At 40.4% G+C, this 15,148-nt stretch overlaps 1 protein-coding gene across 1 annotated transcript in view; it reads left to right on the top strand.

Annotated features, from left to right (window-relative positions):
- The window catches only part of COL19A1 (collagen type XIX alpha 1 chain), a 364,353-nt gene that overhangs the window by 271,660 nt on the left and 77,545 nt on the right, over window positions 1–15,148 (top strand). The window contains exons 16-17 of the mRNA XM_060114554.1: window positions 1,970–2,023; window positions 14,517–14,561. Of these exons, the coding sequence (XP_059970537.1) occupies window positions 1,970–2,023; window positions 14,517–14,561 (99 nt within the window). The remainder of the gene's footprint in view (window positions 1–1,969; window positions 2,024–14,516; window positions 14,562–15,148) is intronic.

Raw genomic sequence — 15,148 nt, forward strand, 5'->3', positions numbered from 1 at the left:
AGTTTGGGGCCAGGCTGCCTCCATTAAATATTAGCCCTGCCGCGTACCAGGGGTGTGACCTTGGGCCAGTTAACTCTTTCAAATGCTCATTTTTCTGTATCTTTGAATTGGAAATAATGATGGTACATACCTCATGGTCTCATTGTAGAGATGAAATGAGTTAGTCTATTTGAAACCCTCAGTGTAATGTCTGGCGCACAATACAAACTGCGTAAATGTGTGCCATTATTATTTGAAAGGTTCTTCTGCTCTAGTTGACAGACGTTATTAATTGATCTGCTGTATTCAGGAGCCCACTTGTTAAGCCTTTCCCTTTTAGCTAAGACGAATGTGTCTGAAGCTAAATGCACCTACCACATCACTAGTCTTTGATCTAATTGACCATATGATCAATACACATTCACCATTCACCCAATGCCTGCTATGCATATAACCCCTAAGCTACCTTTGATGCTACTACATACAGTATCTAAGATTCCTCCTTGCCTTGTTAAAAATAGTTGCAGAAGGGTCAATGTGTATGGAGTCTCATGTCTCCTGAGTTTCAAGAATAAGTTCCTAACTTGTACCTTCTTGGCTGGAAACTTTGTAAAACAACCCCCAACTCAGTAATTGCTTTCCTCTTCGCTTCAACTTCCTGACCTGGAATATGTCACACAAAGCTGGCTGATGGAAAAAGAACCTGAAAAGTACATAGCGCCTTGAGAATTCTTTTCTGACATTAGCTCTGTTTTGATTCCAGCAAGGTAACAGCGTCGTTTGTCTTTCCAACCACAGTCAGCTCCGTTCCTCACAAGGCCTATTATTTTCTCACGAGTTCTATCAGCCTCCTTCTATCATCCATCACTGCGTCTTGCTGTCCTCAACATTTAACGGCACAAAGTAAAGCCTTCATGTTAGATCTTCTGTCACAGGCCGTTCCTGAGAAACACCCGTCATAAATGTTGACCAACATTAATCTTTTCAAGATAACCTAAGGTGTTACCTATATCAGTGAGTGCAGCTAGCAGATGTTCCTTAAAATGTTTCTTCACTTTCCAAATCTTTTGTTCCCTTTTAAAAATAATAATCTTTGTATAATAGTGACTTTGGTTGGCTGAATCATGATCTTTCGGTGTCTTATCTTCTGAGAACTTTGCTTCTGTAACATTTTCTCTCTTCCTAGGAGCTTTCGAGGTGTAGATGAAATATGCAGTCTCTTTTCTGAGATAGCTGAATCTATTTTGGCTGAACTACCTAAATTAAAATCATGTTAATCTTTGCATTTTCTTACACCCCTTTCCCCAAAATTTAATCCCTGAAAAACTCAGAGAACACTTCTCTTCCTCTCTTCCTGGAAGTTTTAAGGACAGACAAATGTCTTTACTTCCTTCCTATCCACCCAAAGCTCAGCACAGTGTTTCATGAATATTTCCACATCATCTGAAAACTACATGTATTTAAATGTCTTAAGCCCAAGGTTATATAGCAGATATCTTTTTCTGGCCTGAAAGTCCGTGGGAAGCCCATTTTCACCCAACTAATTCGAATAAGTAAAGCAATAGCAAAAAAATATTTTTCCCTTATTTTTTAAGGTAATAACACGTGGGCATACACTTCCATAATTCATTGATAAAAGCCCTATAAGAAGTGTCAAACATAAACTGAAGCTCTTCAGCCTCTTCCCTTGAGGAGTTTTATGGGTAAAATTCCTTTTAATAAGGAATATGCTGATGGCTGACCTTTTAGTAAAATGTTACATGTTCCCAGTTAGGACCTTTCTTTGGATTCACGCAGGATTTAACCTAGAAATATGTTTAAGAACCAGATAAGCTAATGTCCATGTGATTCTCTATTAATTAGAATACTTGACTGAACAGACACTTCCTTCTTCTTACCTGTGAGATTTTAAGAGTTCTTAGATACATTATTTAAATACACATTGTTTTGGTAAATGTTTACGTATGTCTTTGATTTGTTTCTAATACAGGGACCTCCTGGAATACAGGGAATGAAACAGACTCTTGGTGCATATAATCACAAGGTATGGCTTCTTTCACTCACATCATGTATACAGAGATTTTATGTGATGGTATTTTTGAAAAATAAAATAAACTTAATTTCTAACTGCTCAGACTTTGAAACATAATCACATATACTTAACATCTTTCCATAATGAAAATGTTTCCGAAAAAGTATTTTGATCAGCATCTTTTTACAAAACCAGGATTTTACTTTTATTTAGTTATTTATTTTTTATTAATTTATTTATTTTTGTCTGGGTTGGGTCTTCGTTGCTGCGCACAGGCTTTCTCTAGTTGCGGCAAGCAGGGGCTTCTCTTCTTTGAGGTGCGCAGGCTTCTCATTGTGGTGGCTTCTCTTGTGGCAGAGCACGGGCTCTAGGCCCGTGCAGGCTTCAGTAGTTGTGGTTTGTGGGCTCCAGGCATGCAGCTTCAGTAGTTGTGGTGCACGGGCTTAGTTGCTCCATGGCATGTGGGATCCTCCCAGACCACGGCTCGAACCCATGTCCCCTGCATTGGCAGGTGGATGCTTAAGCACTGCACCACCAGGGAAGTCCATATCTTTACTTTTAATAAGTTTATTTCAAAGTTTGCAAAATCTCATACAAAAAATTAATGTAAAAATCATGTTTCACCATTGATAGCGTCATATCTGTGGTTTCCCTGAGGGCAGAAAGAGATGATTTGCTACCTTAGAGCTCTGGATAGTGCAACAGGTGATAGATTTCTTACCAAACTAACAGATGCTACACTAAAATCTCAAGCAAAGGTTTACATACTCTGGGTCAAGGCTGAAGTCTCCCACCTCTCAGGAAGGAGCCACTTTAACTTCACCAAGATTTTTAATTACCATTGGTTTGGATGTAATATGACATGAAAGGATCTGACGGCCAAAAGGCAAGACAGTTTTGCCCCCAATTCTACAAGGAAGCACAGCAGATGGAGAAGAATGGGTGTGGGCAACCGAGTGTGACTCAGAGACCTAAGTGAGACCATTGGTTTGCTCACCATTCAGCACATGTTTGGGGTCTGATCGCTTTGTGGGGGGCATTCTGGCCACTGACTCGGATCCCTTATTACGTCATAGTTTATCACTGATAAGCTGCAAACTTGGAGAAACTCCCCTTTATGTCTGTCCTGTGTTCTTGGTCTCCCTTTCTTTAGATTCCTCTGGCTACTGTTGTTCCTCTGTTTAAAAACCCAAAGAAACACTCTGTGCCAGCAGAGGCCTGGAAGGCAGCAGGTGCAGAGAAAATGACAAGCTAATTAGTTCAAAATCCCAATTCTTCCATCAGATTAAGTTCAACATGAAGACATGGATCGTTCGTGGCTGATAAATTTAAAATCAAAAGTGTGGAAAGTCTCTTCCACTTCCTGCATGATCCTATCTTAACTTTTCTCATTTCTGTAGATTTTCCGGGGAATATTGTATTAGGAGGAATGTATGAGGTATATTTTATGATCCTTTAGTAAACATTTTCTGTAGAGATCTCTCTGTACTAGCTTTTTCACAACCATAAGGCTTGGCCCACATAAAAAAAAGTAAGAGAAGCATATCTAAAATTACTCAATTAAAATACACTGCATTTCTGTAATGACATCTACTGGTATAAAATAGGATTTACTATAAATGCTTCAAAATAATGAGAATGAGTGGGCTCTGATATAACAGTGTCAGCTAAGAAAAACTTAAAGACTATTGCATATTACTACCATCCTTGGTATAAAATTTACCAAGTTGCTACTCAGCTACTTAGATATTTGCCATCCTTTGCAAAACTTTTAATGCTCATCTCTTTACAAGTCTCTCAACATTACTTCTTTATATAGTTTATCTTGCCAAGGAGTCAGTTTTCCCTTAAATGAAGATATATAGTGCATTTATATTTTATAATCTGAAGTTGAGAACATAAATTTTTACTTTAAGGTTATGTTTCCCCCAAAATGAGGCTGACTGGAGAAGGTGAGTGGAGAGTCTTGCTAACAGTGAACCAGTTCTCTGAATTTAGCTGTTGACTCACCTAAAAGAACTCCAGCTATTGTTACTACCATTGTTACTGCAGGATTGAGGTTCACAGGTGTTTAGTCCACCTGTGCTCAGAAGGTGACCTCAGAATTGGAGCACAGCTGGGTAAAGAGGGGAGACCATAGCTTCTCTTCCCCCAATGAAACACCATTGCCAGATAACATCAGAAGGCTTTAGACCCACCTGGGAATTAATGGAAGGTAACTTTCCAAATACTTGACTCTGTTTCCTTCTGAGAATAGTTAAGGCTGTTCCATGGAGGTCTCACCAGGATGGATGGAGGGGGTAAGGCCCACCTTCTCAGCACCTACACGGAGCATCTTTCTGGGTTGTAACCGCCACCTCTTCACCCTTGGCTTCACAAAAGAAAGGGCCAAGTGTGCCATGGTGAATGAGATGCCTGTTTTCACTTGGCCGTGTCCCCAGCAGGTCACCCCCACCGGTTTGGGATGCTGAGCTTGTTTCAATTTGCAGTTCATCGCATGCCTGATGGTCTGGCTGTTGCAAATAAGCACAGAGAGAAGGGGGGCCCTGAGTGAAACTTTCCTGGAGAGTAAATAATGGACCATGTATTGAAACATATAAAGTGACATTCCAAGGTTAAAATAATCTTCCCGTTTAAATTGGCATTGATTTATGCAATGTCTGCACTTGAGTCCTGGGCCTCGGCACCTCAGCTCGCAGCAGCTCAGCCGTCCTGCAGCCTGGATTCTGTGGAAGCAGCTGCCCCTGGGAGAATGAGTGGCAGACCCCTCATACACCTCCCCTCCCCTTCCTCTCCTGAAGGAGCTCCTGGCTCATTCCCTCATCCCAGGAATCCTCAAAGCAAAGGAATTGCCTTTGGCCCCTGTACAAGAGTTGATCGTTTTCCCCTACACTTTTCCTTGTCATCAGAGGAAGAAGCTCAGGCATAAGAAGCCCTCTCCTCTCACAGCACAAATCAAAAAGAGAATTGGGGAAGAAAAAAAGGAAGTGAGGAAAAGAGAGACTAAGGAGGGAGGTCAAGACAGTTATATAAGTATGTTTCTATGTATTTTGCATGCCCACTTGAGGATGCAAAGAATGAAAGGTAGATTCCCCTCTCCATCACAAAAATAATTTTCAGAACAGCTGCTCCCATTCTGCAAGACTGGTTGCAAAGAAGCAACAATGCTGAGTATATTCTTCCCCTCAAGGAAAATCTGCTCACAATCCAGCAAACTGCTCTGCATTGTCTCCAGCTCTGGGGATTTTAATAAAAATTTGATAGGTTCTGTCAACTGCTGAAGCCATCAGATCCAGAGCTCCTTATACCAATCTAGATGGGAAAGGAAAAAAAAAAAGCATTCTCTGTGGAGGCCAGGTACTTGCAGGTTTTACATTCCATATTGGTTTTTAAAGATCCACGTGGAAAATGTGTAGTTGGTTATCTTAACATCACCATCCTCAGTGCAATTTGCAGAGAATCAGTCTCATCTGTTGGAGATTGATGCTGTGTCTCCCTGCAACCAGTTCCAGTGTTCACTTCTCCAAATTGTTGATCCAAAAAGACCAATTTGCTAGCAAAATAATCCTTTTTCCTTTCAAGTATCAAACCACAGCTTCATTTTCATATGCACAGACTAGAAAGGACAGAAAACATTTCTCCAGAATCAAATACTCAAGGTCTTTCCAAGCGGTGAGTTAAACCCAAAGATAGCACAGAAAGTGAAGGCCTCCTTGGAAGCACTGGAGGCAACCCTTCTGGGCCTGGAAGATTTAGAAATAAAATTTAAGTCCTAACTTCCTGTCTTCCCCTCCCAGTGCCCCAGGATCCACTAGCTTTGGAAAACATCATGGATTTAGGCACAAACATACGGATTTTTGGATTTTAGCAGTATTACAGAGAAAACTGAAACTCACCTGGGCCCAGCCCCTCCCCTCTGTGGCCCACCACACTCAGAGCTGGTGAAATGCGTTCCTGCGAGCACCTGAGAAGCTGGACTTGGTGCCAGCCTTGGGCCTTCTTTCCAAGTGAGCACAGCCCTCTTAGGCCACATGTTCTATTTAACTTACTAGGGCTACTGTAATGAAGCAAACTGAGTGGCTTAACCCTCAGAAATGTGTTATCTCACAGCTCCGGAGGTGTTGACAGGGCCACGCTGTCTCTGGAGCTGCTGGGAGAGGTGTGTTTCAGGCCTCACTCCCAGCTCCTGGTGGCTCCTTGGCTTGTCGTACCTCCAGCTTTGTTCCTCTTTCTCAAAATGACTTTGGCTATTCAGAGTCTTTTATGGTTCCATATAAATTTTAGGATTATCTGTTCTAGTTCTGTGAAAAACTGTAATCGATATTTTGATAAAGATTGCATTAAATCTGTAGATTGCTTTGGGTCGTATGGCCATTTTAACAATATTAATTCTTCCAGTCCATGAATATGGGATATCTTTCCATTTCTTTGTATCATCTTCATTTCCTGAATATTGTTTTAGAGTTTTCAGAGCATTTTCACCTTCTCAGTTAAGTTTATACCTAGGTATTTTATTCTTTTTGATTTGATTTTAAATGGGATTTTTTTTCTTGCTTTCTCTTTCAGCTAGTTCATTATTAGTATATAGAAAAGCAACAGATTTTTGTATGTTTATCTCACATCCTGCAACTTAACTGAATTTGTTTATTAGTTCTAATAGTTTTTTGATGGAGACTTTGAGGTTTTCTATATATAGTATCAAGTCATCTGCCAAAAGTGACAGTTTTATTTCTTTCCTTCCCACTTGGGTGCCTTTTATTTCTTTTTTCATGTCTGATTACTGTGGCTAGGACTTCCAATACTATATTAAATAGAAGTGCAAAAACGGGCATACATGTTTTCTTCCTGATTTTAGAGGAAAGGCTTTCAGGTTTTCACAGATGACTAAGATGTTAGCTATAGTTTTGTCATAAATGTCATTTATTATGTCAAGATATGTTTCCTCTACACCAACTTTGATGAGAATTTTTATCATGAATGGATGTTGAATTTTGACAAATGCTTTTTCTGTATCTGTTGAGATTACCCTGTGATTTTTATCCTTCCCTTTGTTAATGTGGTGTAGCACATTGGTTGATTTGTGGGTATTGAACCATCCTTACATCCCTGGAATAAATCCCACTTGATCATAGTGTGTGATCCCTTTTATATATTGTTGAATTCAGTTTACTAATATTTTGTTAAGGATTTTTGCATCTATGTCCATCAGAGATATTTTCTTTCTTTGTAGTTTCTTCATCTGGTTTTGGCATCAGAGTAATGGTGGCCTTGTAGAATGAATTTGGGAGTGTCCCCTCCTCTTCAAATTTTTGGAATAGTTTGAGAAAGATAGGTATTAGCTCTTCTTAATATGTTTGGTAGAATTCCTCTGTGAATCTATCTGCTCCTGGACTTTGTTTGCTTGGAGCTTTTTTTTTTAATTACAAATTCAATTTTGCTACTAGTGATTGATCTGTTCAGTTAGTCTATTTCTTCCTTATTCAGCATTGGAAGATTGTATTTTACTAGAAATTTGTCCATCTCTTCTAGGTTGTCCAATTTGTTAGCCTATAACTGTTTGTAGTATTATCTTAAAATGTTTTGTATCTCTGTGGTATCAGTTTTTATTTCTCCTCTTTCATTTCTTATTCTATTTGGGTCCTCTCTCTTTTTTTCTTGATGAGCCTCACTAAAGGCCTATCAACTTTGTTTATCTTTTAAAACAACCAGCTCTTGGTTTCATTGATCTTTTTTATTTTTTGTCTCTATTTTATTTATTTCCTCTATGATATTTATTATTTCCTCCCTTCTGCTGTTTTTCTTTTTATTATTCCTTTAGATGAGAAGTTAGGTTTTTTATTTGAAGGTTTTTTGTTTGTTTATTTCTTGAGGTAGGCCTGTATCACTATGAACTTCCCTCTTAGGACTGCTTTTACTACATCCTATAGATTTTGGAAAGTTGTGTTTTTATTTTATTTATCTCAAGGAATTTTTGTCTCAAGGAATTTTCTGATTTCCTCTGTGATTTCAGCATTGATCCATTGATTTTTTAGTAGCATGTTGTTTAGTCTCCACGTGTGTGTGTTTTTCCCATTTTTCTTCCTGTAACTGATTTCTAGTCTCTTACCATTGTGGTTGGAATAAATGCTTGATATATTTTCTATCCTGTTAAATTTATTCAGACTTGTTTTGTAGCCTAGTATGTGATCTATCCCAAAGAACATTCCATGTGCAATTGAAAAGAATGTTTCTTTTGCTCTTTTTGGATGGAATGTCTTATAGATATCTATTAAGTCCAACTAGTCTAGTGTGTCATTTAAGACTACTGTTTTCTTATTGATTTCCTTTCTGGATGATCTGTCCATTGAAGTAAGTGGGGTGTTAAAGTCCCCTGCTATTATTGTACAGCAAGTCCCCTATATACGAACCTTCAAGTTGTGCACTTTCAAAGATGCAAACGTGCCTTTGCATGTCCGATCAGGTAAGTTAGTTCACTTGTCTGGCATACGTTGTCATGTGCATGCATCCTCTACGAGTGGTTGAGCTTTTGTGTACTTTACTGTTCAGTACTGTATAGGGTACAATAGTACAGTATCTTTATTTCAAGCCCAGCATGTCCGGAAGCAAGTGTAAAAGCAGCAGTATATAGCCGATTGTGCTAGTTGGGTACCTAGGCTAACTTTGTTGGACTTATGAACAAACTGGATTTACCAATATGCTCTTGGAACAGAACTCGTTCATATGTAGGGGACTTACTGTACTGTCAATTTCTCCCTTCCTATCTGTTAATATTTGCTTTATATATTTAGGTGCTTCTGTATTGGGTGCATATATGTTAACGAGTATAGTATCCTCTTCTTGCATTGATCCATTCATCATTATATAATGCTCTTCTTTGTCTTTTGTCTTTGTTTTAAAGTCTATTTTGTCTAGTATGAGTACTGCTACCCCCACTTTCTTGTCACTTCTATTTGCATGAAATATCTTTTTCCATCCCCTCACTTTCAGTTTGAAATGAGTCTCTTGTAAGCATCATATAGATGGGTCTTGTTTTGTTTATCCAATCAGCCACCCTATTTCTTCTTACTGGAACATTTAGTCCATTGACATTTAAAGTGAACTAACAGATATGTACTTACTGCTGTTTTGTTACTTGTTTTCCAGTTGTTTTTGTAATTCTTCTCTGTTCTTTTGTTATTGTAGTTTCTTCCCTTGTGGTTTGATGATTTTCTTTAGTGGTATGCTTGTGTTCCTTTCTCTCTAGTTTTTTGTGTATCTATTTTAGGTTTTTGATTTGTTGTTACCTATATGTTGACCTATAACTATTACTACTAGTTTTAAACTGATAGTTGTTTAAGTTCAATCACATTCTAAAAGATCTAGATTTTTTATTCTCCCCCCACATTTTGTGTTTTTAAGGTCATATTTTCCATGTTCATGTTGATCCCTTCATGTTTATTATAGTTGATTTTACAATTCTTTTCTTTTAATCTTTGTACTAGCTTATTTAAGTTGTTGATTCACAGCCATTACTATATATATACCTTTACTGGTTGGATTTTTCCTTTCCTGTAGATTCTTCCTTCTTACTGTAGCCTTTTCTTTTCCACCTAGAGATGACCCTTTAACATTTCTTTTAGGGTAAGTTTAGTATTGATGAACTTTTTTAGTTTTTTTCTTGTCTGAGAAGTTCTTTATCTCTCCTTCAATTCTAAATTATAAGCTTGCTGGGTAGATTTTTCTAGATTATAGGTTTTTCACTTTCAGCACTTTCCCTTTTTGCCTGCAAAGTTTCTGCAGTAAAATCAGTTGATAGCCTTATGGGGATTGCCTTGTATATGATTCTTTGTTTTTCTCTTGCTACCTTTAGAATTCTCTCTTTAACTTTTGCCATTTTAATTATGATATGTCTTGGTGTATGTCTATTTGGGTTCATCCTGTTTGGGACCCTCTATGCTTCCTGTATCTGGATATTTTTTCCTTCTACAGGTTTGGGAATTTTTCAGCCATAATTTCATCAAATACATTTTTTTACTACTTTCTCTCTCTCTTCTCCTTCTGTGTTCCCTATAATATGAATGTTGGTATGCTTAATGTTGTCTCAGAGGTCCCTTAAACTGTTCTCACTTTTTAGAATTTATTTTTCTTTTTGCTGTTCTGATTAGACGATTTTCATAGTCTATCTTCCAGATTACTTATATGTTGTTCTGTTTCACCTAGTCTGCTGTTCATTCTTTCTAGTGTGTTTCTTTTTTACTCATTTATTGTATTTTTCAGTTCTGACTCATTCTTTTTTTATATTTTCTAGTTCCTTGTTAAAATTCTCACTGTGTTCATCTATTCTTTTCTCTACTTCAGTTATTATTCTTATTACTACTGCTTTGAACTCTTTATCTGATAAATTACTTATTTCTATTTAATTACTTGTCTTTTCAGGGGTTTTCTTTTGTTTCATTTGAACCAAATTCCTCTGTCTTCTCATTTTGCTAACTTTTACTGTTAGGTGGACCAGTTACCTATATGGTCTTGGAGGGGTGTCCTTTTGTGGGAGCTTCCCTCTGCAGTCTGCATGTGCCCAGTGGCTCTGCAGGGAGAGCTGGATCTGACCTGAGCCTGAGGCACGTCTTCCTCCAGGCTGTGCTGGCCGCTCTCACCTTGGTAGGAAGTGGGGCTGGAGATGGAAGTGCTAGAGCTGGAGCCAGGTGTGATTTGGGGCTTCTCCTCTGCTGAGTGACCATCACTGCCCCACTGGGGAGTGGGGGCAGTTTCCTGGTTGCTGGAGTAGAAGCCGCGAGGGTCAGGTCTGAGATGGCTCTGTTCCCTCTAAGAGTGTGCTTTCCCCTCTCCCACCACCACCACCCTTGCCTCAGAGGGGAGCAGTGTTGGAGCAACAGGGCCTGGAGTGGTTGCTCAGTGTGGGTCAAGGTGCAGGCTGTGGTGTTCCTGGCACCGTTAGAGTTCTGGGAAGCCCCCAATCTGCTGCCCCCAGGGGTGACAGCAATGGCCACTGTCCCCCTACTCAGATGTTATGCCAGGTCTAAGGCAGCTCCATCACCCCACAACTGCGCACCCCCCTTGGCCGTGGCAGTCCTTGCTGTAGTGTGGAGCTGCACCAGAGAGCCAGCGGGCTGGTCCAGGTGCTCAACTTGGGCTGGGGAACCTGCAGGCATGGCCGCAGGTAACCAGCCAGAGTCCTGGGTAGTTTTCATCTGCTTCCTCCGCCTTGTTTTGGGAGTAAGCGAGTGTGCGCACATGCTTCACAAGCAGACTCTAGGTTTCTTACAGCCCCACTGTCAGGGCCACTGGTTTGCAAACCAGCTAAGGGGACTCATCCTCCTGATGTCAGACCCCAGGGCTGGAGCACCCAAAATGTGGTTCAAACCACTTGCTTCCCAGGGAGGATCTCTGAGGCCATGTAATCCCCCTTCTCTTCTGTGTCCCCCACTATGGACGCAAGTCCCAACCTGATCACTTCTCTTCCCTTCCTACCAGATTTTGTGTGGATCCTTCTTACAGTTTCGATTGTATAAGAGTCTCTCTGTCAGTCTCCAGTTTGTTTTCAGTGAGAGTTGCTCCACATGTGGATGTATTACCAGTGTGTTCGTGGGGGGAAGTGAGCTCAGCATCCTCCTACTTTGCCACCTTGATCTCCCCAGAATTCCTGAAATGTGCAGGCTGAGTAGCACACACAACAACCTTCACCGCTGCACCATAGAAATTTTTCAACAAACACACTCAAGAGGGTACAGCTATTATAGCTACTCAAAAGGTTTATGAGAACCATTCAAATAACATGGCAGCAAGGCACAATATGACCTCGTAAAATTAGAATAACATCTGAGGCAGAACTGTGGGTTCCAGAAACACAAGGATGATGTCTCATTATTTCTGTAGAGCCAAATAATTATCTGGTACAATTAACTTGGAGAAAGCGGAGAGGAGAATCTCACATGTCAACAAATAAATGCAACTGAAGTTCCAGTTTGCCTCTGCCTTGAGTGCTGTTAGCCCAAGAGTGGGCCAGAGGCCCACTGTGGCCACTGTGGGTCCTTGATTAGATGAGTTTCCTGACCTAGCTATGGAGTGAAGCAAACATATGGCACTCTGCTATGCAGTAAATACCATGTTGTTTCTCTGGATAGGAAAGCCTCCAGAAAAGTCAAGATTTTAAAACAATACAGCGTATGGATAGAATAATATGACTTGGTGCTGCAGAGGCATTTCTTCATCCCTGAAGCATCTCTGATGCCCTTTAGGTTGCTGGGGTTCAGAGGAGGAGGGGAACCTAAACCAAGGTGCTACACTGCGAGATGCTCTCAGCAAATGTACTTTGGGTGCTCTTCTGCTCTGCAAGCCAAGAGTATGGGGCCTCCCAATCCAAAGACCGCCTCTGGAAAACTTGTGTCTTAGACCAGGCATGTTCCACCTTCCCCACATGTCACAGCATAAGCAGAGCTAGGCAGAGGCTCTGATGGGTTGTGCATAGTCATTGGCTCCAGGCCCCAGTGGTAGTATTTTCAGGAAATTCCTAGAGTTCCTGTGTTTCTGTGCAGATTGCTTTCAAACAACCTACCGTTTTCTAACTGCTCATTCTTGCAATGAGCAGTCTTGGAGTGTTATACCTCATTTTCAAATATGTCCCTGTAATAATGTATAGCTCAGGATTTTGAGACGACCATTTTTATTTTCAATTTAGACATCTCGGATCAAAGTTAAGTAGGAAAAATGAGAGACTATCACAAGACCAGTAATAACAGCAGTTATAAACTATCTATTTTTCATTTGAGTAGCATGAGTAACATGGAGGCACATTTAAAACGTTAAACTGTAGCAAGAGTGATCTGAACCAGTGCCTCTGTGTATTTTTGTTGTTTAAACATTTCTGTACTTTGAATTTTCTCTACCAATATATGTATTTTTAATTTAGAAAAAAAAAACGTTAATGGGGAAAAAACATGTAAGTCAGAATCATTGGCATATTTATTCAACAAATACTTGTTGAATGCTTCCTATACATTAGGTAGGGCACTAGGCATGGGGCGGCCATTCAGTTCCAGGCCATTACGGACCTTCCATTCCAATGCAAGAGGTGCAAGAATTTTTTAAACAAACACAACATTTTCAATGAAGTATTATGAAGGAGAAACACCATGTCCAATGGGAACCTATGAGGGGAACCCGTCTGGAGACCCACAGGAAGCATTTTATCTCAATAGTTGAGCCCTGAGGGTTGAGAGGTTGCTAACCAGACAAAGAGGTGGGAACTACAGGGAGGGATGGGAAGGATCTCAGTCCATTTGAAGAGCTGAGAGAAGACCTTAATATGACTCTGCTAAGGTTTTGGAGGAAGGAGGTCAGAATGTCGTCTAAAGATCCCTCTCTGACCTTCTATAGAGAATGTATGGTGGGGAGGGGAGCAAGAGTGGATTATAGGGCCAATGAGGGAGCCATTGCAATGATCCTGGCGAGATGTGACAGTGGCCTTCCTAGTGAAGGCGATTAGAATGGAGAGGAGATTTGGGGACAGAGGCAACCAGACCGGATGACATTGTCCTCGAGGAACGGAGGAGGGCAGAGTTAATAACGACACCCAGATGGAAGAAGAAAGAGCTCTACAGACGGGAGAGGATGAATTCAGACTTTCTTTCCTTGATTTTTTTTCAATTATAAAATGAAGTTACCACTCATTTTAACAAGTCAGACCACAGAGATATATTAGGAAGTTAATTATCATTCTCCCCCTTCTGGACTAACAAATGTTAACAATGTGATATTCTCATCTTTCTCACTTATATTGCCTGTATTTGTTGTGTTTTTTAATTCAGTTTTGAACTTGTCAAATATAAAGCTCTTCTAGAATTTATGAGTGATAGGTCAAGTAGAAAATTAGATGTAGGGGTCAAAACCCGGAAGGGAGACGTGTGCTGGGTTTACAAATTTGTCTTTCTTGGTGTAGATGATGCCTAAGCTGTGGGGTAGATAAGAGTATCTGGGACCAAATGTTGAGTCACAAGAGAGCTGGACCCAGTCCTGAGGAGGTCCAACTTTGACCAGTTAGGAGATGGTGTGAGAGGAGAGGTCAGAGAGACAGGAGGAAGCAGGAGAACATGTGGGATACAAGTCACGACATGCCAAGTGCAGCCAAGAGGGCAGTGAATGGAATGTCCATTACACTGAGCAACAAGGATATCACTACTAGCGTTAGACAGTCCTATCAGTGGAGTGGATGGGCACCGAGTGAGGCTGCCGGACGTTAATTTGAAGTATTGCTAATTCACCCCTGGAGTCGTATATTTCTCCAGCGTCACCTCCTGGGGGGATGTCACAGCAAGGATAGGTAGGGTCTCAATAGTTAGAGCTTTTCAGGAATATTTGACAGAACATGAGAGAGGCAAACGGGATTAAAATGATATCTATAAAAAGCTGTTACTGCGCTGTTATCTCACTATTTCTATGTTTAATTAGGGACTGGATGTATTAAAAATAAATGGATTTTTGTCTTTTTATTTGTTTTATGTTTACCTAGGGAAACCTTGGTGAGCATGGAGCTGGTGGCCCAAAAGGAGAGAAGGTAATCAAGTTTGCAAAGTGAGTAAAAACATCTTACACCAACTCACACCCATTCACACGTCAGGGCAATCCCACTGCCCCGTGGGCTCCAAGTCAGCCTGCAGTGGGCATGAGCCTCCCTGGCCTCCAAGAAGGCCCTGAGTAGCTGACTGCAGGAAGGGAACAAACACATCCACATCGAGGGGAAATAGCTGTCACAGGTAAATGAAATTAGGACACACGTTTCAGTTTTTAATTAGATGTTTCATGGATCCATGTAGACGGCAAAAACAATCTGAAAGGCCCTTTGACACGATGCCTGAGGATCACTATTTTTGTGTTTTCTTAAGTGTCCAAACATAAGCTGTCATGGGAGCATTTTTGGGTGGGGTTTTATCATGTACAGTCTCGGTTTAGCCAAATAATTATTTCAAAACAGCTTTACAATTAAAATACTGATGTATTCACACTGCCTTCTCATCATCATCATTCACGGGTTTAATTATATTAGCTGTGAAGATGACAAACGCCCTTGCCTGGTCAAAAAGATGTTTCACTCCTGTTCGATCCTGCAGTTGGGATGACCTTGGATTCAGTGGGAATGTGCCA

This window comes from Mesoplodon densirostris, chromosome 12 (assembly GCF_025265405.1).
Source record: "Mesoplodon densirostris isolate mMesDen1 chromosome 12, mMesDen1 primary haplotype, whole genome shotgun sequence".
Classification (NCBI taxonomy): Eukaryota; Metazoa; Chordata; class Mammalia; order Artiodactyla; family Ziphiidae; genus Mesoplodon; species Mesoplodon densirostris.